General features: G+C 39.4%; 1 protein-coding gene across 2 annotated transcripts in view; it reads left to right on the top strand.

Annotated features, from left to right (window-relative positions):
• The window catches only part of LOC133955167 (septin-7-like), a 51,617-nt gene extending 29,941 nt beyond the window's left edge, over positions 1–21,676 (top strand). For both annotated transcript variants that reach the window (XM_062389860.1, XM_062389859.1), the window contains exons 4-13: positions 2,663–2,763; positions 3,444–3,578; positions 6,250–6,367; positions 6,890–6,982; positions 7,449–7,545; positions 14,574–14,625; positions 15,038–15,163; positions 15,979–16,114; positions 18,107–18,252; positions 19,302–21,676. In XM_062389860.1, coding sequence (XP_062245844.1) covers positions 2,663–2,763; positions 3,444–3,578; positions 6,250–6,367; positions 6,890–6,982; positions 7,449–7,545; positions 14,574–14,625; positions 15,038–15,163; positions 15,979–16,114; positions 18,107–18,252; positions 19,302–19,341 — 1,044 coding nt within the window. In that variant the 3' untranslated portion in view covers positions 19,342–21,676. The remainder of the gene's footprint in view (positions 1–2,662; positions 2,764–3,443; positions 3,579–6,249; positions 6,368–6,889; positions 6,983–7,448; positions 7,546–14,573; positions 14,626–15,037; positions 15,164–15,978; positions 16,115–18,106; positions 18,253–19,301) is intronic.
• Positions 21,677–23,907: the final 2,231 nt, after the last annotated feature.

Below are 23,907 nucleotides of genomic sequence, written 5' to 3'. Positions count from 1 at the left end.
CTCCCTCTCTCTCCCTGCCGGTCGTTGGAGTTTTTTTTTTTTTTTTTAAACAGTCAGTTGGCTCTAACCAGTTTTATTTTACTTCACGCACTGAGTGTCTGACACATTCTAGGTAGTAGTGGTATAACAAATATTACAAATTAAGCTACACACACACACACACACTCCCCCTCTCTCTCTCTGTCTCTCTCTCACTCATACGCACACTCACACACACACTCACACACACACTCCCGGGTTAAATCACACCCACTTCCGGGTTAGGCCCCGCCCACTCCGAGTACGGATACGGATACAGATAATTCATATGGTTAACAGATACAGATACAGATACAGATAATGCTGTACTCGCTCATCCCTAGTCACAACCTTATAGTTTTCAAAAATATTTTACGGCTAAATGTATAAAAGATATTCACTGGCACTAGATGTCCCGATACAGCGCCACATCTTAGATTAAAACTAAAGATTCGTGGTATTTGTGGTATTGTATCGAAAGTATCGGGTATGGGATGTGGCACTCTTTATTACTTTATTGCATGTCATGCCCCAAATCACAACCAGTTTTTGTTAGTAGGTATTTAAACTCCACTGTTACCGACAGTTTAGTTTTTTGCATCTTCTGCAAAAATTCTGTCCATGTTCGTTTCTAATTACTTTTACAGCACACATTCTCATGCATGATTCATAAACCAAGTATTGAAATCAACAATAGTTTAGCACATCTTAAAGCATTAGACCCTATATCACAGCTGTCTGTGTGGTCAGAATTGCATTTAACTATAAGGCCAGAGATTTACTTGCTGTTTGAACATTCGTTCACGTAGACAGCATAGTTGTTCACCTATTTGCCAATACCACTAGAGGGCCCACCAGAGAAATCAGACTGTATAGAATTTCTGGATTGCAAAATCTGGCAAATCTCTCTTAATTTCTGAGGAAGTGCACAACTGATACTCCAAATGGACGCAGGGTACACGAGGCAGCCATCCTGCTTACACGTACGTGTAGTTAACACCAAGTATATTTCTAGTTTTAGCTTTCAATCTTTAAAGGTCACTGCAGCAGGGCCTTTCCTTCACACAACTTGGTACTTCAACTCCCTCATGCCAGTTCTAGGGTTTGTTTCCATGAGGGGTTACACTTAATGATTGAATGCATACCCAGTGATGGATGGATACCATGTCCTCCCTGGATATTTACTAGGGCTGAACGAATAGGGCAAATAATCTAATTGCGATTTTTTTTTTACCCCCCAAATATTGCGATTGCGATTTAATGAGATTTTTTTTATTTTATCCTCTTTTACCCCCCCCCCCAAAAAAACGTAATGAATGATTTAAATATGACCAACACAATATTAGATACATTTACTGTACAATATTCTTTCCCACATTTTTATTTAACTGCTCATTAGAGAAACAACAACAACAAATCAGTGTGCATTTAAGTAATTTAATCAAAATTATTTTAAGTATAAACACAAGCCATCCCCTTTCTAAGCCTGTGTGCAAAATTTACCAACCTGAGAAAAACATTTTTTTAATTATAGCTGTCTTACTGCTCCCAAAATCAGTAACATTTCCAGTGTTGGGAAGGATACTTTCAAAACGTATTTTGTTACAGAATACATGCCCAAAAATGTAATCTGTAACGTATTCCGTTACATTAACTAATCTGAGTAACGTATTCTAAATACTTGGATTACTTCCACATTGAATTGCATTTTATAAGTGTAGGAATGCGGCATGTTATAGTCAGTGGAGCAGCAGCAGTTTAAGCTCTGTGTCTGCGGATGCGGCGGGCCAGCTGGATGCAATCGATGGGCAGCTTGCAGATCAGCAGCTCTGCAGATTCCCGTTCATGTCCGGGTGGTCGTGCAGCGGTATGGAGACGCTGGGCCACAGCAGGAACACCCCCATGCTGAACTCCTCCGTCTCGCAGATGTGCATGTAGGTGACCGGGGGGCTCTGGAGCCCTGCCACCCCGGAGCTCGGCTTGCTTTTCCGGGGAACGATTTTCTGGTCCACCGCGCCCACTGGCGAGATGAGCTCGCTCTGTGTGTCCGCCCAGTCGGCCGAAGACTTTAGGACCCTGTAGGTGATGCAGGCTTTCTTCACTATCTTCTGGATCAGAGGAGTTTTGTGGTCCCGCGGCATTCTGGCTGCGGGTGAGGAGAGCAGCCCAGAGCCCTACCCTCTTTCGCACGTTTTAATCGCGCACGTTGCGATTAGAAAATCACGTTTTATCATATCGCTATTTTATCGCAAATGTAATTAATCGTTCGGCCCTAATATTTACTATTCACACTGAATATTGCCGCTTAGAGGAAGGAAATATTTTATGAATTCTCCCACATACAACCAGCAGATAATTGTTTCAGTGGATCTTCCAGCAGGTTGTGTGGGAGATGATGTCATATATTTAAACATGAAAGCCAACGTGTGTGGGCCTGTTTTTGTTGCCAAATTGTATTCTAAAGTGTATTTCTAAAGTCCTGAGTCAATCATAGAAGGATTATCAGAATGTCTCAACAACTAGGATCCGAGTATGACATAGGCCTCCATACAGTTTCAGAAGGCAGAGGCTGTGACATGAATTTATGTTTTCAACAAGGCAGGGCACAAATATACTTAGATGTATGGCTGTTGCTGTGATTCAGGTGGAGCAATCCAAAGTGCTAATCAAGGAAGGAGGGGTCCAGCTGACACTCACCATTGTGGATACACCAGGCTTCGGAGATGCAGTGGATAACAGTAACTGGTGAGTAGATTTCATGCCTCAAAGCTGGTGCCAGGCAGTGGCTGGATGCATGTCCGTCTGTTCACATGTTCGTCCTATTTTGTGAGCAGGATATCTCAAGAACGCCTTGAGAGTATTTCTCCAAATTTGGAAGAAGCTCATGGTCTCAAGGTGTAACTGAAACGATTTTGGAGTTCTGCATTCAAGGTCATCGTGACACTTTTGAACATGATATTTCCGCAACACTTCATAAGGATCCTTTCTAAATTGAGGCAAATATACACTTGTACTCACAAATGAACTGATTAGAATTTGTTGGTCAAAGATCAGTGCAAATTTGGCTTTTGGTCTTGTGAATGCATTAGTAAAAGAACATTAAAGGTTTTTTTTAATTATTTGGTACTAATGCTCAGTTGGAGTCACAGATTAACTGATTTCATTTACAAACCTTTTTATGCCTCGTAATTCCATTTTAAGAAGACACTGGTGTGTCTTATAATATGTATTTCCAATTTGGCACAGATGTACACTTAGATTTAACTAAATAGATTTGGATGGTCAAGGTCAGAGTAGCCTCATATTATTGTGATTGCAATGTGTAAGGAACACCTGAAGGAACTGAAATAACATTGGTTGTCAGAGGCATCAGTCTGATCTGTTTTTGTGATCTTCCTCTTCTTCGTCTCCTTCTATCTTCCCAGTTGGCAGCCTGTAATAAACTACATCGACAGTAAGTGTGAGGACTTCCTGAATGCAGAGTCGAGGGTAAACCGCAGATCCATGCCAGACAACAGAGTCCACTGCTGCCTTTATTTCATTGCGCCCTCTGGACATGGGTAGGTACTGCATGTGATGAAAGTGCAATTGGATGAGATTTATGTAATAGGGACTGAGTACAATATTAAATAATGTAAGTAGGACACTTTCTCTAGCCAATGAGCCATCAGTGTTCTTGTTGTGATGTTCATTGTTGTCACACCTTCAGCCCTGATGAATGAAGGTTAATCATTAGCACCTAGTCAATGCCTTATTATGTTGAATCAGATGTGAGAAGTTTTATAAATAGTTGTGACAAATGTATTTAAACTCTCCGCTCTGTCTCCTGTGCTTCGGTTGCCCTCATAATTTATACAGTTTTAATGTTGTCCAGTAGACACTTGTTTGTAATCATGGGTTATCTAACGTTGTTCTGGGTAAGTTGAGGTTGTAACACAGTCCCAGTGAGTGTGCTGATGCAGCGTTATAGAGGGGTTGAAAACCTGGCGATTCTTAGCCTGTCTGTAGTTCGCTTGACTATTTCTGCAGTTCCACTCAGCTCCTTCTCTTTGCAGCACATATAGTATCTGTTCCATAGACGAGGAGGCTGGCGGCCAGTGTTTTTGACCCACAAAGGTTATATAACCCACTTCTGCTCATGCTCAGTAGAGTTCTGCTCTCCGTCACTGAGTCACCCAGTCAGTGAGAGTGAAGGCAACTAACAGAGGAAAGCATCTCCTCTCAGACAGACTCTCTCTGTCCTCTGGCACCCTGCATTGTCTATCACACTTTAAAATGTGGATCTATGCTTCCACATTGACATAATCTTTTGTACAAGGAGTTTTCTCTCTCCAAAGTAGCCTTGTGTTTTCTTGTTGTGGTAACTGTTGGGTTACACTATAATATAGTATGGTATTGACTTTAACGGGTCAAATGCCTTGAGTAATGTATGTTGTGATTTGCCCCTTTACAAATAACTTAAGTTAAAACTTGAATCACTTGTGTTGGGTTTCTGTCATTATACAGTCCAAATTTCAAATAATACATACTAAAAATTGACATATTAACACTGTCATTGTGAGGCATGTGAGTGTCCTTGTTTTGTAGTGTTTGTTAATATTTATTTGATAGCAGTCAGTTCAGACTTGTTTCCTTAGTGGAAGTTTGAAGAGGATACTACAGGTCTGAGCCTCACTGCCATCATGTATAAATCACAATTAGGGTCGCAGCCCATGTGAACCGCACAAAGGTTTAACAGGGGGCTGGATAGGAGGCTCCTGGCTTTCCTTGGAACTGTGCGGCACGCTGCTTCGGAAATGAAATGAAAGGGTCAATTTGATTTTTTTGGGAGGTAAATTAATTGTTTAGGTTAATCGACTAATCTGTAAAATAGTCGAAAGATTAATCGATAGAAAAATAGTCGTTAGTGGCAGCCCTAATAACAATCCAACGGCCGAATGGTCTGGATTCATACTACATGAGCGCATAAGCCCCAAACATCATGTCCTCAGTTCTACTTCCAACTCGTCCCTCTACTCTATATCATTTAAGTATATAGTTTCCAAGCATTTGGCTCATCCCGTTGTTACTCCTGCAACAGCTGCAGTTTAACAGTTTGCATGTTGCAGACTCCGAATGTCACGGACATGTGGCAGTAAAACCTTGAACTCTGGCATCTGCCATAAAGGTTTGTTTCCAAGCTTTGCTTTGGAAAGACGGGAGAAGTTCCAATAGTGAATCTTTCTCTCACTGCTGCTTCAAATATATCACCGTCAGTGGACAGAAGAGTTATCATTTTACAGTGGAAGGAATAATATTTCAAGATCACAACAGTGCCTTGACAGTTGGTATCTTCTCAGGTCCTCCAGAAAGACCCGCCACAGACCAGACACTCTGCAACTATGCTGCAACACACCCTGACCTGAGCCTGTAGTAGCTCATTCACTCACACACTTTCTGTTTCCCTGTGAACTGGTGAACTACTGAACAGCTGTTTCTTGCCCTCTTTGTGTTTCTGCATTCCTGGGATGAGTAGCTCTCATCCCCTTTATTAACACACATTACACACAGACCTGCACACATGTTACAGAACCGTGCCCCCAACATAACATGCACTTCAATTTATTTCATATTGGCACAACTGGATACCAGCACATTTATATATTTATAACTGTGCTATTAGTTTTCTCCAGTTTTCTCCATTATGCTGCACATACTCACTCTCCCACTCACTGCCCACTTTGGCAGAGAGCCCAGCAAACTGCCTGACCAAAGTCTCTGGCCACACAGCTGAATATCAGTCCAGCTGAGGTGGAGAGCCCAACGTGGTATTACAAAGACTAACCCATGTCACCACAGAAGACCAAATAATGCATAAAGTCAGTCACACTCTGTCTGCTTTATTGTGTCTTTGCTGCAAGCTGCCTGTAATGTACTGTTGTGTTTGGCTCTCTACTGGTGACCCACTGAACTACATTTTAGCGACACAGGAAGAAAGTATAGGTCTTTTCCTTTGGAATTATTCCTGTAAATTAATTCTTCTACACAAGGAAAATCTCAATAACATCCACGATTACAGTTTTACTGTTTTCACGGTTAGGGATTAAAGATTAAATTAATAAAATACATTTTCTTCAGTGCTCAACCAACTAAGCATTGATCAGCTGAGTAAAAAATTACTTCCATTAACTTGTTAATGAGTTGTTCATCAGCTGCTTGCAGCTCTGACAGTTCTTTCTGTTTCCCCTTCAGTCTGAAACCACTGGATATAGAATTCATGAAGAGACTCCACGACAAAGTCAATGTCATCCCTCTCATTGCAAAAGCCGACACTCTGACCCCTGAAGAGTGCCAGCTCTTTAAAAAACAGGTAGGTGTTTTTATCACATAAGAGGGATAAGCACTGCTGTTATTCCACACAAGACAATTTGTGGCATATTTTTTAAGTAATAATTATACTTGATTGGAAATATGTTTACTACAGTAGCTTTCCTTTTACAAGGAAGCTGAAGATCTCAACCACTCTCATGCCTAATTAAGCCTAGCTTAGCATAAATAATGGAGGTGTTAAAAATGCTGAAAAAATTGTCCAGTTCACAGCATTGTTCAAATCTATGACTTTTCATTTAAACATTGATGTTTGTGTACAGACAAAATAAACTTGAAGCAATGTGTTAATTAGCAAGTTTTAGAGGTGTTGGTCTCTTGAACTGTCAACAGAGCAAAGCTAGCAGATTCATCCTCCTTAAAGAAAGCACATCTTGAACTTTCATAATGTCAAACTAAGTCTTAAAGTATTTCAAACTAATAGAGAAATGAAAGTTAATTTTCAATCTACAAATGAATGCAGGCCTTTGTGAGTGTTGATCTGATTACTCTATCCCGTCCTCAGATAATGAAAGAGATACAAGAACACAAAATCAAGATTTATGAATTCCCAGACACGGAGGATGACGAGGACAACAAGCTCATCCGAAAGATAAAGGTAATGGACCACACAGTCTTGTTAGAAGTTTAATACCTACCTCTGATTGATCACAGCTGGACGACGGGGGGGGGAGAGAGAGGGAGAGAGAGAGGGAGAGAGAGAGAGCGCGCGCGCGCTGGAGCTACCTCCTCCCTCAGCACGGCAACCAAACTCATAATTAACTTTATAGTCGAGCGCATTGAAGAATGATTGTTTTCTATGTGACTCTCGGCCACAGCTACTGTTTCCTCTGGCATGATATCCACCATACATTGTTGCTTATTTGTTAATGGTGATGTTGGTCATCATAAAGACAGAAGGTTTAAGTTTCAGTCAGATATATTTGTGTCATCAGGTGTGTATGGTCAGTGGCTATTGAAGTCAACAGTCGCACACTTAACGTGAACAGCCATCTAAACAGCTGGGAGCTGAAGGAAGGTTTTATTGGTTAAAAAAAAACAAGTTGTATTTGTTCCCCCTCCAGGAGAAGATGCCTCTGGCTGTAGTCGGCAGCAACTTGGTGATTGAGGTGAACGGCAAGAAGGTCAGAGGTCGCCAGTACCCATGGGGCGTGGCAGAAGGTAGGTTCACCAAGGTCAAACTACCGAACAGAAAAAACACAACTGTAAATTTGTGGCCAACTGACAAAAGGAGGTGAACTATAGAATATATTTCAAGCCTTATGAGAGAAAGTGTTAGGGATGTTTTTTTACTCTACATGCTGTTTGTCATTGCACCTTTGTCAGACAGTGACTGATCCTGGAGAGAAGCACCAGGAGTTTGATGTCTTGGAGATTGTACTTCTTTGTTATAATGGATGAGGCATGATATTCCTTAAAGTTTGTGGCACAGAGTGCATGTTCGCCACAACGACCCCCTGTGTCCACTGTATGTTTTTACTACCAGGTAATACATGACATATAAACTCAGAAATAGGTGGAACATAGACTGGAATGTTTACAGTAACATTACCCATCTGTTAATCAAACCCTGGGAGAGTTTTCATCCCCTGGTGGTTACTCTCCATTATTTCGACACCACCGATGTCTTGTTTATTTATCCATATGTCTCGATGTGCTTGTGCTTGTTGAGTTCAAATTTTCTATGTCAGAATAATGAAGGTTTATTTTTGTCAGATGTGACGGCCTTAGTCGCCACTTTCCATAGTTTTCTGCTTTCATCGTATTTTTTGAGGCTCTATAGGTTTTTTGTATTATCCCAAGAACTCCTGACCTTTCCAGATAACTATACTGATCCGACTATACAGAGCCGAATCACTACTGATGGTGAGCCCTACTAGTGAGGTAAAATAATTTCACTTAAAAAGTAGATCTTGGACGTCTTTGAGGTCACGACATAAGATCGTCTGATGGCCAACCTCCACATTGTAGCATCCCGATGAAGTTCTCTGCTGGTGAAACGCTTTAGTAAATGGGAGGAGGTGTCTGGTTTTCTATACCCACCACAGTCAAACAGAAAGAGAGGGTGAAGGGGATGTTGATTTACAACCCCCAAAAATTATATTTTGGAGTTTATGTGGTTTTCATTGTTGTTCATTGGCTTTGTTAGATAGCAGCGGTAGTAGAGAGGGGACATAGGAATTCATCTTTGGTGCCTGAAACCTAAAACCACAACAACGTCATCCCAGTGTGACGAGTATCTTAGTTATATGGCAGTTATAACGTTGTTATTTCATCCACCCACCATTCTTCTCTTCAACAAACACAAACACAGTCAGTTTTTGATGGTGCTGTATCCTGATAAAGATACTGAAAAACTAGGATAGACCGAGTGCGCTATGGGAGCAAGTGCCGACTGAGCCAACTGACATCACCTTTGCACCATTAGTCACAAGAAAGGTTGTATGCTCACTCTGGTGTTTTCATGTGTGTGGAAGCCCTCTGAAAGATGATCTACACTTGCGTTCTCGATATAAAGTCATTGACCTTTGTTTCTCTATGGTTGACCGTTTATCAGTCTTTCACTTCTTCATTCTTTCTTTTCTCTCTTTGTTCTTTGTTGTTTTTGCTTTGTCTATTCTTTTCCATGACTGACAGAGGGCATTTTTGGTAAACAAAACCATCTTTCACTTTATTTCCACCTCATTTTCTCCCCCCACTCCTCCTACCTCTTGAGTATTCACCCAAATTCTCCATCCCTCCTCTACATCCACTCATCTTTTGCTGTGCTATCTCATCCTTAGGCTGATGGTCAAACCAATGCTCTAATCAGACTTGGGCCAAATACTCACTTAAACATTTCCAAACACTTGAATGCAACATATTTCAGGAACATCAAATCAAAGAAGAACATGGATACATTGTGATACAAGTGTGAACATATATTATTTTGTTATCAATAAAGAACGTAAGACACTAACTTTATTCATGTGTCCCTATAACAATGTATGCCCAGATGCGCGAGTACTAATGCTGAATAAGCCTCTTAATGAAATGTAGCTTTGACCTAAGTAAGAAGACCTCCTAATGGTAATTATTAGTAATTATTAATTTTACAGGTTAGTTAACAATTTCAGTGCAGCAAATCTTGTTAGGTTTAGTCTTCACTGAGACACTACTTGGAATATACACATTATCAGCTCATTTTAGTTTATTACAGAAATCGATTTGTCCACAAGAGAGCACTAACAAGTTTATTTAGAAAATTTGAAAGCTTCGTCCATGTCTTAGTCTTAAATAACAAATGTAAGGATTCTTATCAAAAAAAATTACACTGTCATTTTCTAGTAGTAAATCCATGGAGTAGTAAATCCATTAATTTTATAAAAATCCAGTATATTTTGTGTTCAAATGTTAACTTTACTTTGAATTACAACAGTGATCACTAGAGTTAGACCAGTTCTTTTGAGATTCCACCTCATCAGTGTGCAGTTTATCACACAAAAACCCACAGACCAGTTCACAAAGGAAAATATAAACCAGGCTGCACCAAAGTAAATCTCTTTGCATTGCTTTCTCACATGCTAAAACATTATGATGATTGTATTCACAGCCTACAAACTATCTAATCAATACTTACAGTGTAAGAAGCTAGTAATCCAGCAGGGGGATACATGAATAATGTTTTCTTTTGTCTTGGTTCTTATCACTTAATTTGAAAGTCAACCTAGAATGACCTGATTGTCAAATTTGTTGTCTTATTTCATTGTATTGACTGCCATTTATCTCTAGTGCATTAATACTGCACTCTCCACAGTAATGATTGAGATCTGGGAACAAGGTGATATTACTACATCAAGGTCTGACGGGGCATGGAAGAATGATCAAGCAGATTGTAAACCAACCAACAGTTTACCTGGTTAATTTAAACCATCTTGTCTGGGAGTGAAGCGAACTGAGTCTGGCTGAAATGTTGCTGACATTCCCTCAATCCCTCACTAAACAGGAAAAGGTTTAAACAAGGTGTTGTTTAAAACCTGTAGGTCATTGTATCTTATAGGAATGCCACTGTATAACTGTAAACTACTGTATAAAAAAAATCATAACATGTGCAACATGTTTATTTTCAGTATAAAAAAGATCTAACAAATGGATATGTCACCTTCAACTTCCTCTCAAAACTGAATACTAACTCCAGTGCACCACACACATGCACATTTCGAAAAATTGCAGATAGAAGATATTTAGTCTCCTTTACTAGAATAAACTCATGTTGCATATCCCAGTAGATAGTGAACATCCTGGAGAACTGCTATGTAGTCTGCAAAAAAGCTAGATGCATAAACTTCACAGATCCTAGCAACATCTGACTTACAGACACCCACTGATCCTAATCTGACCCCCTAAAGAAACACACCCACACATAAACACTATCCTGACACAGGGGACTGATAAAGTATATCAGTATATCAGATAAAGCCTGGTTAAATAAAGAATAGATAAATAAAAACAAAAATCACTGTGCTCCCAGATCTCACTACATTAACATGAAGAGTATAATTAGAACTATTACTAATGAGCTAGATGGCAAAAATAAAACCATCTAGTAAATAGGAATTGCCATGTGAGGTGCATTTGATAATTTTTACTGGATTCTGACAGGATTCTTGTCTGGACTCTTGTGCTTTAAAAAACAGAGTTATTTTGTCCCAGGTCTGATGCTGTGTATAGTCATGGAGGAAACTAGAGGCTGTTTGGTGCTGAAGCTCAACTGCAATAGAAACATCACTCTAATGCTGTGGTCCCCTTCTTTGCTCCTATGGTATGAAAAGCAGCAGTTTACTCTCAGCCATGATTCACCACATGATTCAGCTCACTGTCTTGTTTGGGTTGAATCCGTTGTGTTGGTGCAGGTTGAGAAAGGTATGCAGGCCTCAATGTATCACTGGACCAAGGACTGGGATCCACCATCCTAACACATTGCTTATAGGTTAATGTGCAGTTATGTTTACGTTTATGTGTTATTGCTCTAGAGCAGGGGTGTCCAAACTTTTTATCCCGAGGGCCACATACAGAAAAAAATTCGAAGGTCTGCCCCACCACGCGCCCCTGCCCTGGAGCGGACTGTTGACAGTGCTCCTCAATCAAGTACAATACAGTGGGCCATAGTCCATTACATACATTCCATTAGCTGACGCTTTTATCCAAGCGATTTACAATCAGTGCATTCAAGGGTATCCGAGGGTACAAACCCAGAGGAACAAGAATCAAGAAAGTACAATTTCTTCAAAAATACAGCAAAACTACAAAGTGCTATAAGTAAGTGCCGTTTAAGTTCTACTAATTCTTTTATATATATTTTTTTGAGGCAGGCCAATTTAAAATGGATGGGCCGCATATGGCCCGCGGGCCATAGTTTGGACACCCCTGTATTAAAGCTTGTAGCGGCTCATTTAAGACATCAAGATAACACTCCATATCATAAATTCTCAATCATTAGCACACTTGGTCAGACATTTTAATTGCACACACAGACAAACATGTTGTTGCATGTTTCAGTGAACAGCTTGATCAAACCAGCGCAGTTCATCATGGCCTTAATAAACACTGCTAGTGAATATAAAGAACTCGGGCTCAAAACACCTGATGAACAAAGACTGTTTTCCATTCATGTCCATGTCTGACTGATTGACAGACGATAAACTGAGGTGACATGGGTTAACACTAAAGTATGCATCAGGTATTTTCTGCCATTCATCAACCACTAAGATCTGCTTACTTTGTCCTATGACCCTTGACCCCACTTAGCTCCTCAACTTGTTCCCTTGTTGAGACTTTCCACAGCTGGTCATGCATAGATCCTTGTGTAACACCCCCTCTAATAACCCCACTTCCTCTGGAAGCCTCTTCAATTAACTTGGACACATGCAGGCGATGGTGTTGATCTGGGCTGAATCTGGGCCAAACTTGGGCTGGGTTTGGGTCTAAACTGGGCCAAGTCTGAGCTATGATATACTCAGCTGCTCCAGACCCAGATTTAGCCCCCCGCACCGGGGACAAGCAGTAACTGAAAAACCATACCCCTCCCCTCCGTCAGAGCTCCCTCCTCTAGAAGAGACAGGAGGTCAATGGCTGGCTTTGGATGCCAAGAGGCGGGACTGCTTAAGTTTCATCAATGGTAAGGTGTCCTCCTTATTTGCTCCCCTCATGATGAAGGATGGAGGCTAACTAATAAGGAGCAGCATATTTGATGAAAGGCAGGCTGGAAATCCGTCACACACATCCTCAACAGCAGTATTTGCAGTCCTTTTATAGATTCCCATCTGACCATGTAACCGTGTCTCTGCTGTTGAGACGAAGACTCACAATATTGGAGATTTGTTCCTATCTTTATTCAAGAGGGTGGACTTTCAGTTTGGGAGCATGACTTGTTGACTTTATGTTGAGATTGTATCTATATAAACCTGTCAGTCATGAAGTTGACGTTTTCACTTCTAGCACACAGCGGTAGAAAACTAACTTATACAATTTAGGCTATTATTATAAAATAAAAAGCATGTGCGCTCGTATTCTTTTAGGAGAAGGAGAGGAGAAATCTGAGAGAAGATGATTCACCAGCGCACAAAAAGCAGCCCGAGTGCAGAGATGGGCTGAAGCTGGAGCGTAGGAAATCCGTGCGAGCAACAATATATCTGAGTGCAAACACACAGTTTGAGCAGAAGCAAAGCCAATTTAAGTACAGAAAGGGGCTATTTGAGTGCAAGGGCAGGGCTGTGATAAATAGGAATACAGAATCTGAACAGAATTTCAACAAGTCATGCTCTCAACTGAAAGACTTCGCTCGTCAATAAAGATAGGAAAAAAGCCCCATACAAAATCATATAACTGTACTATGTTGAAAAAATACCAGTTGTTTTTGTTGTAGTCTGACCAAGAACTCCTGTTTGTTCTAAGTGTGTGGCGTCAGTGTGTTCCATTGTAACAGGCAGTGATCAGATAGGTGGCGTTTTTCTTCGGCTCAAACACCAAACTCCGCTATGAGGCTTGGTAGTGTCACAGAACAGGATGTCAGAGAAATAAATCTACTGGCTTCAACAAATCTACTACTTAAATTAATACTTTTCAAGAGAGACTCCAGTTCTGCTCAATGGTTTTTAGCCCTATCAGTCCGTTAGTTGGTAGGTTCGTTGGTGTGTAAGCAAGATTACTCAAAAACGACTTGACAGATTACTATGAACTTTGGTGAAAGGATGGTTACTGGGTCGGGAGTCATCGTTTTCGTTTATTTATAAGAAAAGTAAATCATGGATCTTGATTTGGCATGTTTAGGGGAGTAATATTTTGGTATTTGTGCAATTAGGTGGAGATGCAAATCGGGATACAGTGAATTTAAATCATTTTTCAAAAAGGGACTTTTAGGCCTTGGCGTAGGTATGCGCTCTACTGAGAGCTATTCTGTTGTTTGTTTGTTTTTTTTGTATTATAAAGAAGAGATTAAAGTTGCATTTATTAAAAAAAATTAAATGTAAAGGTGGGCCAATTGTCGTTGTCTCTGTAATGTGAAAAGGCTCACTCACAGGAATTTAGAGAAATAAAAGCCTTTTTCATGAGTCTCACTATAATTTTTAAAGAAACAATGCTGGACCTGTGACCTGCTGAAATGTGATGTCGCAAAAACGTGAAATATTTTAAAGGTTGTCTGAAGAAGATTAAGGAATTCAGATAATAGATCCATAGTTGCGCAGCAAAATGTAAAATTTGCTTTAACGAAGGTGATAGCCACCAAACTGTAGACCAGACAGGGCTTTAGCCATTCAACCTTTTGAGGGTATTGAGTGAGCAGTCATGTGTTTCATTGCTTAGAATAGAAAAGGTGTCCTAGTTTATTATTGTCTATTCTATTCCAGAGAATATCCATATCATTTTTCTTCCCAGCTTTTTGAAAAACTTATTGACCACAGCAGCTGATCGCAATTTCCCCAAAGTTTATTTCAGTTATGTCGCAACCGTAGGACAGTCTGTACAAATATCTGTAGAAGCTCACCCATTCATGCTTGCAATGCGTTTGTATTGCTGTTTCTCTTGAGACTAGTTAATAATGATTGTGATTTTTACTGTGAAAAGTGTTAATGTTTAGTAATTGTGATTGTGTGTGTGTGTGTCTTCTGTTCCTCCCTCTCTGTTTTCCTCTTTCTCCCTGTGTGTTTCAGTTGAGAATGGCGAACACTGCGATTTCACTGTGCTCCGCAACATGCTCATAAGGTGAGGTGGGTTCTGCTTGTCTTGATTCCCCAAACTTTCAAATTTTGATATCAAATTATTGTTTGTAATGGAAGGTTTGCGTGGTCTATGGTAATTCCCGGAACATGTTGTGGTCGTGATAGACTTTTGTCACTTATATTGAGTCTCAGCAGCCAATGCTAATATTTAACATATTGAATTACCAAATTTTGTACTACAATTTCCTGGACCCTTAAGACTTCTCAAGATATGGTTTCCCCGGACACTTTTGTAAATTTTTCGATTGATACATTTTTTACTCTTTCAAATGCTTGTGTTACAATAATTAAAGTTGGATTTTCTCTTGTTGAATTAGGTAGTAGGTTTATTGTGTATTCTAACAGATACACCTCCTGGATTAATGTCCCTGATCGATTTCTGCTCCTATCTATAGAACCCATATGCAGGATCTGAAGGATGTTACCAACAATGTCCACTACGAGAATTATCGCAGTAAGAAACTCGCTGCCGTCACCTGTAATGGAGTGGACAATTCCAAGACCAAGGGACAGCTCACAAAGTATGTTCTTGCTCATTGAATTTGAACCATTCAGGTTTTTCCACACACATAATATTTTACCTGTTGCCCTGTTAGACATAAATACTGAAGCAGGTCTAAACCAAAATCTTTGAGTGAGGTAGTTTTGAGGAATATGGTATGAAATCGTGAGGCTGACAGAGATAATGATTAGTTTTGGATTGGTGGAGAGTTTCAGTAATTTTTGGGGAGAGGAGACTTTCACTTGAGTCTCTACATTTGCTGCAGAGTACCTCGCTAATGATTCTCTTGGCTGCAAGAGAAAGGGGGTTGCGCTTAGAAAATAAGACCCTGTGGAAAGCACGTTGATTCTATTCTCTTAAGGTGAAGTCCCATATAGCAACTTATAAATCATGTGACAACAGAAAAACATTTGTTCTTTCATAAAATTCTTTTGGATAGGAAATTATTTCACACAGGTCAAGTGCTCTCGCTCTCTCCATCTCTCTCTCTCTCGCTCATTTGTAATCTGTACAAAACACTATGTGCAGCTCATTGGGATCATTTTTAATCAAGATTGCCTCGAAAATCAAATCTGAATAAACGGCACACTGTAAATGAATGAGGCAGAAACACTGAATTGTATTATTACCTTAGTGAAGAAGCAATTTTCATAGTGGATCAGCTAAGTCTGGCTGAAACTGATCTGCTTAGCATTGACCCTGCTGCTGATTCTGCGAATCCAGTCAAATCAGTGGTGCACTCAGGCAGCAGGAGCATTAAAGGTTTACTGCAGAACTAGCAGTATTGATCTGATCCAATGGCCACTAAATATATATAATGTCTTCGATCAACAGGAGTCCCTTGGCACAGATGGAGGAGGAACGGAGGGAGCATGTGATGAAAATGAAAAAGATGGAGGCAGAAATGGAACAGGTTTTCGAAATGAAGGTGAAGGAGAAGAAGCAGAAACTGAAGGATTCGGAGGCTGAGGTGGGTTTGAGGATTTGTGTGTTTCTCTGGCTCAGTGAAGCAGCAGCATTTTGTGGCAGTTTCAGGTTTGGCAGGCTGATGGTTGAAACCACATTTGGGTGATTTAAATATCACTTTCATTTAATTTAAATTATTTTAAGCAATTGGTATTGAAAGGTTCATACCAGGAACAATGACTGTTCTGGAGACTGATGAGACAATGGAAATAATAATAGTAATAGACAGTATAAAGACATATCTATGATGCAGCTGTCTGTTAAAGCTCTTAATTAATGTACTAATATTAAACTTATCAAAGAGCCTGGAGCTCTAGTTATTAGCAGTGTTGGACATTAAATACACAGACGTTGTAACATAAGAAATCAGCTTTTGTCAGTATGGACAAACCTCGTTAGAATGGGTAGAAGCCTGGCTAAATGCCTGGAATAACCATTTTCATCTTAAGCAATCACAATTCAAACATCAAGAAACTAAATCAGCATGTCCACAAAACACACAAACTATACCCGCACGATTTCATAGATTAATTCAAAATATGTTACCAAAAATAGTTTGGGGAAAAATTCAATCTTATGGTGCCATAAAGCAATATTCAGTCCCACTAGAGCAGCGGTCGGCAACCTGCGGCTCCGGAGCCGCATGCGGCTGTTCAGCCCCTCTGCAGTGGCTCCCTGTACAGTGCATGTTGCGCATATTTTTTTCGTGAACGGTGAACTTAATGAATCAGTTCTGTCATATGATGAACGTCAGTGAACGTCAAGTTCACGTTCATTTTTTTAAATAATCATCGTATCAGGCCATCATGAAATACCAGGAGCGGGTGAATGTGTATGTGTGTGTACGCGCTCCCAGATAGCCGACACACACACAGAGCCTGGGCTCCACCCCCCTCCCTGAGCCCCGCTCACTCGCTCAGAGAGACACATTGAGAGTGACTGACCGGCTGCTTCTCAACAGTGGAAACAGTGAAAACAACGAGTTTCTCTGGTCTCAGCTGATCAGAGATCAGCACCTAAGCTTCTTGATCAGAGCAGAAGCTGCAGGTGGTTTGTACCGATCTGCAGTTTCTGTATCGTCCTCCAGTCTGACCTGCTCTCACGTTTTATTTTAATATTTCAGCAACTAAAATATGCGTCACATCCTATTACGTCCCGGCGCTCTTCCCTGCAGGTCGCTAATCTATAGTTTCGGCCCCCGGCCTCGGTAAACTAATCATGGATAAATCCCAGCAAAGAAAAGTCTGGGAGGGAAATAGTGTTTAAGTCTGCGTGGACAGATTGCTTTCACTGCCACCAATGCTGTCTTACATGTATGTTTGATATGTGGCGAGGAATTAGCAAACAATAAGAAAGGTAATGTTGTAAGATATTTCTAGAGCAAGCTCACAGCATCTGCTGAAAAGAACCAAGCTGGAGATGAGCAAAAAAAGCTGAGTTCTGTGTTGAATTTATTCCAAAGTAGGCCCACACATGTATTTTGTTCTCCAATTCATAAGAGTTTGGTGATTTTGTAACAGGTAAAAATAGCAGTTAAATGTCAACAGTTTTTTTTATTGTCGTTCTATTATTTAATAAATGCAACAAATTATAGTTTTTATATATATTGTATAACTATATATATGTATAACTTTATAACCTGGGTTATCAAATATGTTGTGCGTCTCCAGACTGATTTAATTTGGGGGAAAAGGGGGCGAAATGGCTCTTTGGATAGTAAAGGTTGCCTACCCCTGCATTAGAGTGAACGATGGTCAAGATCACATCAGCAGTTGCTTTATCTCTAAACTGCCTCTTCATCAACTCTTTAACAGTTGAAGGAATTTGCACAGCTACTAACTAAGCAAACTCAAGCCCAAAATAATGTTGTAGCTACTTTATGTTCCTTAGCAGAATTTTTTTTTCAAAATCAGTTGTATAAGTGCATGAATGAGTGGCACGCAGAAATTGAGGCTGTCTTTACAGTGACTGAATGTGTGATATTTGTGCCCCTCAGCTCGAGCGACGGCACGAACAGATGAAGAGGAACCTGGAGGCGCAGTACAAAGAGCTGGAGGAGAAGAGACGAGTGTATGAGGATGAGAAGGTTAACTGGGAGGCTCAGCAGAGAATCCTCGAACAGCAGAAACTGGATGCCTCCAAGTCAGTAGCACACACACTGTTTTACACGTTTCACTCGGGCTGTCAAAAGTGCAAAAATGTACATCATGTATGTCTTTAATATAATATATAGAGTGAAATTAGTTTTTTTTTGTCTGTTGAGGAATAAACAATCCTGAACCTGTGGCAGTCTATTGCTACTGCCAGAACAGTGGTGGTGGAGAGAGCAGGAGAAAAGTAGTTCAAGTCTCATTAGGTCTATGTGTTGCCTCAGAGTGATGGAGTAAGGCTACATTCAAAGTACTGTTTTAGTTTGAAAACTTTGTCTCTGTCAGTTTTAATCCTTGTCCATACTAATGCGCCTGAAAATGCATATCAAATGATAACTCACGTTTACTTGGCCTACACGTCCAGTTGGATATAGGAATAGTCGCAGATTGCTACAATATTAGGAAACGCATGTAAACAGTTGTATGATCGTAAAATGCAGAGTTTAGTGCAGAACAACTGTTAGTAAAGATAACCGGGTCAGCCACTCTTGTAATCCATTTTGTCCTCTACACTGGTAGTTGAGGATAATACCAGTCATTTTCTGCCAGACGGGAGTCGTGTGATAGGAGCCTGACAAATCAGCAAGGGCTATCTCGTAACCAAAAAGACCCAACCAGCATGCAGTTGTGACTATAAAAAAAATGTTGCCAGCAATGTTTCCAGGCTTCTCAGTTTTAGCAGCTCTAAAATTCCAGAGTAGAGTAGCAGAGTGGACCCCAGGTGTATCTGTAGCAGCATCAATGTGTTTTCAAACGTATTCATAGTAGCGTGGAGGTAGACAAAGAGCTTAAAAGCATCTCAGAATCACCAGGAATCCACCGCAGGATTAAAGAATCTTAGATATAGCTCTAAAATGCACTTTCAGTTTGTTAGAGGCTCAACAGATTCAACTGACCTATAAAAGCAATAGCTATTGCTCTTTATGAATTGTCACTTTATGATAAACCTCTTTATTCCATGTCAGGAGTTGTTCCTGTTATCTGATTGGTCATGAGATGATTGATGTAATGTTCTCTGTGTTTACTCTGCTTGTCACACAGGACGATGGAAAAGAACAAGAAGAAAGGGAAAATCTTTTGAAGAGACATGGCCTGTTCCTTCAGTTTTACACAACCTAATTTTCTCTTCTTCCTCTTCCTCATGTCTACGGTGGCCCTCAGAAAACAAACACACACATACAGATATATATTCAACTCATTCCATAACATTCCTCTGTGTTGCATTTATCATGGACACCATTTACACACATTTAGATATGCCAATGCTCACATCTCCCACTTGCTTATCTCTCTGCAGGGTTTCACAAGGTGGGGTAATCGTTTTCATTTTCTTGAGGAATGCATGTGTCTGTGAAAGTCTATTTTCCTATATATCTGACAAAGAGGAGAAGCCTGATTTCCTCTGAGAGTACAGTCAAAACACGGGGCAGGGATCATGCATATTAATTCGTACACATGTAGTAGTTGTACATTCTCTAGATATTCGTAGATGGATAGATGTACTATCTCCCTCCTCAATGCCCTCTTTTTTTCTTGTTCTCAAATATGTTATACAAGAGAAACCAAACTCAGACATTCAGTCAAAAGGAGCTTGGTGAGAGTGTGTTCGGAGAAGGGCGAGTGTACAGTATGTGAGTGAAGGCAGGATAACTGAGCGGCAGGCGTCCGCTGTGGAGGACGAAGTCAGGTGGAAGGGAGGCCCAGGTCCCACTAACAGAGTTGCTTAGTGAAATGGATCTGTGTGTCTTGGTAACAGCTCATCGGTTAATTAGCTGTTGAACTGAACAATAAGACATCTGCAAGCTGTGAACATGCTAGCCTTACTTCACTTCCTCCTCTCATTTCTTTATTTCTTCATTTCCTCTCAATAAGGTTCCAAGTGATAGCCAGCAGAGTAGTCAGCTCAGTTGATGGTTGAAATAATAATGTGCTTGCTAATGGACCATATTGTCCCTTTACAAGTTAATTGCTCCATTATGAAATATGTTGATTGTGAGTGACATAATTATTTACTATAACACTTCCTTGTACCAGACTGTTATCTCATAACTGTCTAAAGTCCATTACTTTACTATTGAACCGTTAAAAATCAACAGAGATGATTCCATTAGAGGTAACAGGTGAACGGCCATTGGGACAGACCAAACTTGACACTAAAACAAAATGCTTCTGTTTTTATATGCTGGTGTGCCTGGGCCTTTAGATGTGAAGTGACAGGTGTGTGGTGTTCAATGCTATGTCTGAGGTGATAGATAGTCTGTCTGAACCATACAGACAGGAGAAAGGAGATTGGTTTGCAGCAGCCTGAATAGTGTCATTGCAGTGTGTGTTTTCTATTTAAATAGAAGAATTATGCAAAAGCCTCATTGGTGTCTACAACTTCACAGGTTACAGTGATTACAAAGATGTTTCATATTGTGATGTAAGTGGTGGATGTTGTCATAGACCTGAACCCCACTGTACAGATTATATTCCTCCCTTTCTCCCTAGATTTCCTGAAAGGCAGCTGTTCAGAGATGTTTACCAATTCAGCCATAATCTCGTCTCTGACTGTCAAATTCAAATGCTCCTGCAGACAGCAAAATATTACCCCTTAGATTTCCCTTCAAATAGAATAAGAATTTTGTCCAGGTCTGAGCCAATTCCAAGTAAGAAGGCAGCACACTGTGCCGCAGTAGCTAACCTTTATTAAAATGTTCCCAGAGTTGTCATGTTTTATTTCCATATGCTGATGATAATACTTTATGCACGGTTGACATATGACACATTTACCTGTAGTTTTCTTTAATAACTCCTTGATAACTCAGTTATTTTTAGTATAGTTTTTTTAACTACCTGAATTAAGAGCAAAATGCTAAAGTGACAAACCTTATACCTTCAACACATTTAATATTGCCTGTTGTTTTTTGATGGAAAAGCATATTTTCTCCTCAAGACCCCTTGAATAAATGTCCTTACATCTATACACACACACACACACACACACACACACACACACACACACACACACATATATATATATATATGCCAAGAGTACACTTTCTCAGGACTGCTCCAATACACTAGACTTTGTCTTTAGGTCCAGAGAAAAGCTATTCTGTTCTACAAGATTTTAAAAAGTTCATTTACCTTTTAAAATGCTTGTGAACCACTCACCTTCTAATAACACCAAGGGAGATAGATTTAAGTAAAGCTCGTTTTTTTGTTTTTTTTGTAAAATTTCCTTTATATATATACATATATATAATATATATATATATATATATATAATATATATATATATATATATATAAAGGAAATTTTACAAAAAAAAAACAAAAAAACATATGTACACTGTTTTCTGCTTCTCTTCTTTGTTTTATTGTCTACTCTAACTGTACATGTTTAATATTAAAGTTGACAAGGTTATGCTTTAATTCCTAATGTGTGCAGGTTCTCTTTTGTTAATACACCCATTAAATGAAATATCATAGACAAATGTTGTAGAAACCTTTGGGATCCTTCTGGATGAGGTTTGGGATTAAGATGTAGTAAATATAGTATTCATTTAAATATTTACCTTTTATGGAATACTAAGACAATGGCATGCAGTTTAGCATCTAACCTGAAATTCAGAGTAAGCTACACAGGTATAGATGTATATAACATTAGTATATTTACATACTCTTAGAGTAGGGGTTTTCAAAGTCTGAGTCATGACAACCTACGCTGGACTGGGGGGGCCTCTCCAAACCCCACCTTAATTCAATTGCATATCGACCAATTTCTAAATGCCATGTGATTACCATATATTTTTGATTTAATAGATACTTAACAATTGAGCAAAGATATAGTTTTTCATAGTTTTAGACTAGACTACACAAATAATGTTAACGCTAAGGCTTTTTAGAAGAGCCAGACTGTAGTTAACAGACATAATATTTAATGTGTAACAAATAAACCATTGAATCCTTATATTATATAAACTACTAAATGTTAAATTGAGGCTATACTATCTAGACCTTACTATCCCCTGAACTAAATAAATCTCTTTGGTAAATGTAATCTAATCTGATTCAGACGGCAATGTGATAACATCTGAAAACTGAAGCTTTCACAAGCTTCTCAGAAAGCAAAAACAAGAACAGCCTGTGGCATCGGTTTGTGTGCAGATAAAGAAAACCTGCAGATTTTTTGATTGTGTGAGACACACAAGTCCTTTACGATGTGTTTCCACAAATGTCTCTACATTATATAATAGCATACGTCAAATATTTTTAAAAGCCTTATTAAAAAACTACACTTTTTAAAATGAAATGGTTTCCATATCATTGACATTTCTGCGTTTGTGGAACAACAATCATACAGAACATATTTTTTACAAACAGAAACAACTGGTAAATGTGAATTAAAGCAAAGTCTCAGACATAGATACTAATCTATGTTTAATATGTCTGATGATGCTATCGACCAGAAGCAGTCATCTCACAACTAAGCTACTTGAATGCGGAGCACACCGTGCACTTGTCGTAACCACAAGCTCACAGCTTCGAGAGGAAGGCGACATTTTATTATCGCACCCATTCGTGTTTTCACCTTGGTCCGTTTGTTGGTTGGTTGTCGGCAGAATCGCATAAAACTTGTTGGAAGTGTGCGGTACGATAATTCTGGCTGTGTTAATGCATACGGCTTTAACTTATCCAAGGGTGTGTATTTTAGACTTTACAACTATTTTCCTATTATATGTCTTTGTGTCACTGTATAAAAAGTACCTTCTGCTCAGATGTATAAATTTCAGAGAAATAATTTTGGGTAATGATATTATTCCTCACTCCCTGTCGCTCTCCCTCTCTGTTTCTCTAACACACATGCACACATCATCCCCAATCCCACCTCTCACATACACAAACATAACGTGCACGTCTCTGGAACACTCAATACAATTACTGAAACCTCTATTTTGCTTTTAATTGTTGTACATGAGTTACAGCATGCTAAGCCTTCAGTGTGTGTTTGTGTTTCTGTATCTATTGACATAGCCAAGGCTGTGATCATCTCAAAAATATGTATTGAAAATGAATGAATATTTTAACTAAAATAATTAAAAGTGAAACTGTAGTGTATAACAGCAGTTTTAGGGCTTGAAGGTACAGAGGGTAGTATTTAAATATGTGACAGTACACTAAAAATAATAATTTGTGTTGTTGCTAATCAATGATATATGCCTCCAAAAATAATCTCATTACTATGTAGTATAAGGAAAATATTAAATCACCTTTTTAAGGATTAACCCTTGATTAGTGGGTTTTAACTTTTCAAATACTGCTTATATGTCATGATGGAGAGACGTCCGGAGCGCTGGACCCTCCGTAAGCATTGGCCCTGAAAGGTCAAGATGGTTTGAAACACTGGCATTATGAAAAATGTTTATTCCATAAATGGAGAATTATTTTTGTAATTTGTTTATAAATAAAAAGTCCAAATTAGTACAGTCTGAGAACAAAGGTCAGACTCCAATGACAGCTATCTAAAATCTGTTCTCTTCTATGGCTCAAAATGCTGGTGTGTAGTAAAAGGTGACATTACCATGATAAATAGAGGCCTCATGAAACCATGCCACATCTTCTCACCGAAAAAGGTTGAATATGAACATCAAACGACACATAGA

This window comes from Platichthys flesus, chromosome 6 (genome assembly GCF_949316205.1).
Source record: "Platichthys flesus chromosome 6, fPlaFle2.1, whole genome shotgun sequence".
Lineage (NCBI taxonomy): Eukaryota > Metazoa > Chordata > Actinopteri > Pleuronectiformes > Pleuronectidae > Platichthys > Platichthys flesus.
This window is presented reverse-complemented; position numbering and strand designations above follow the sequence as displayed.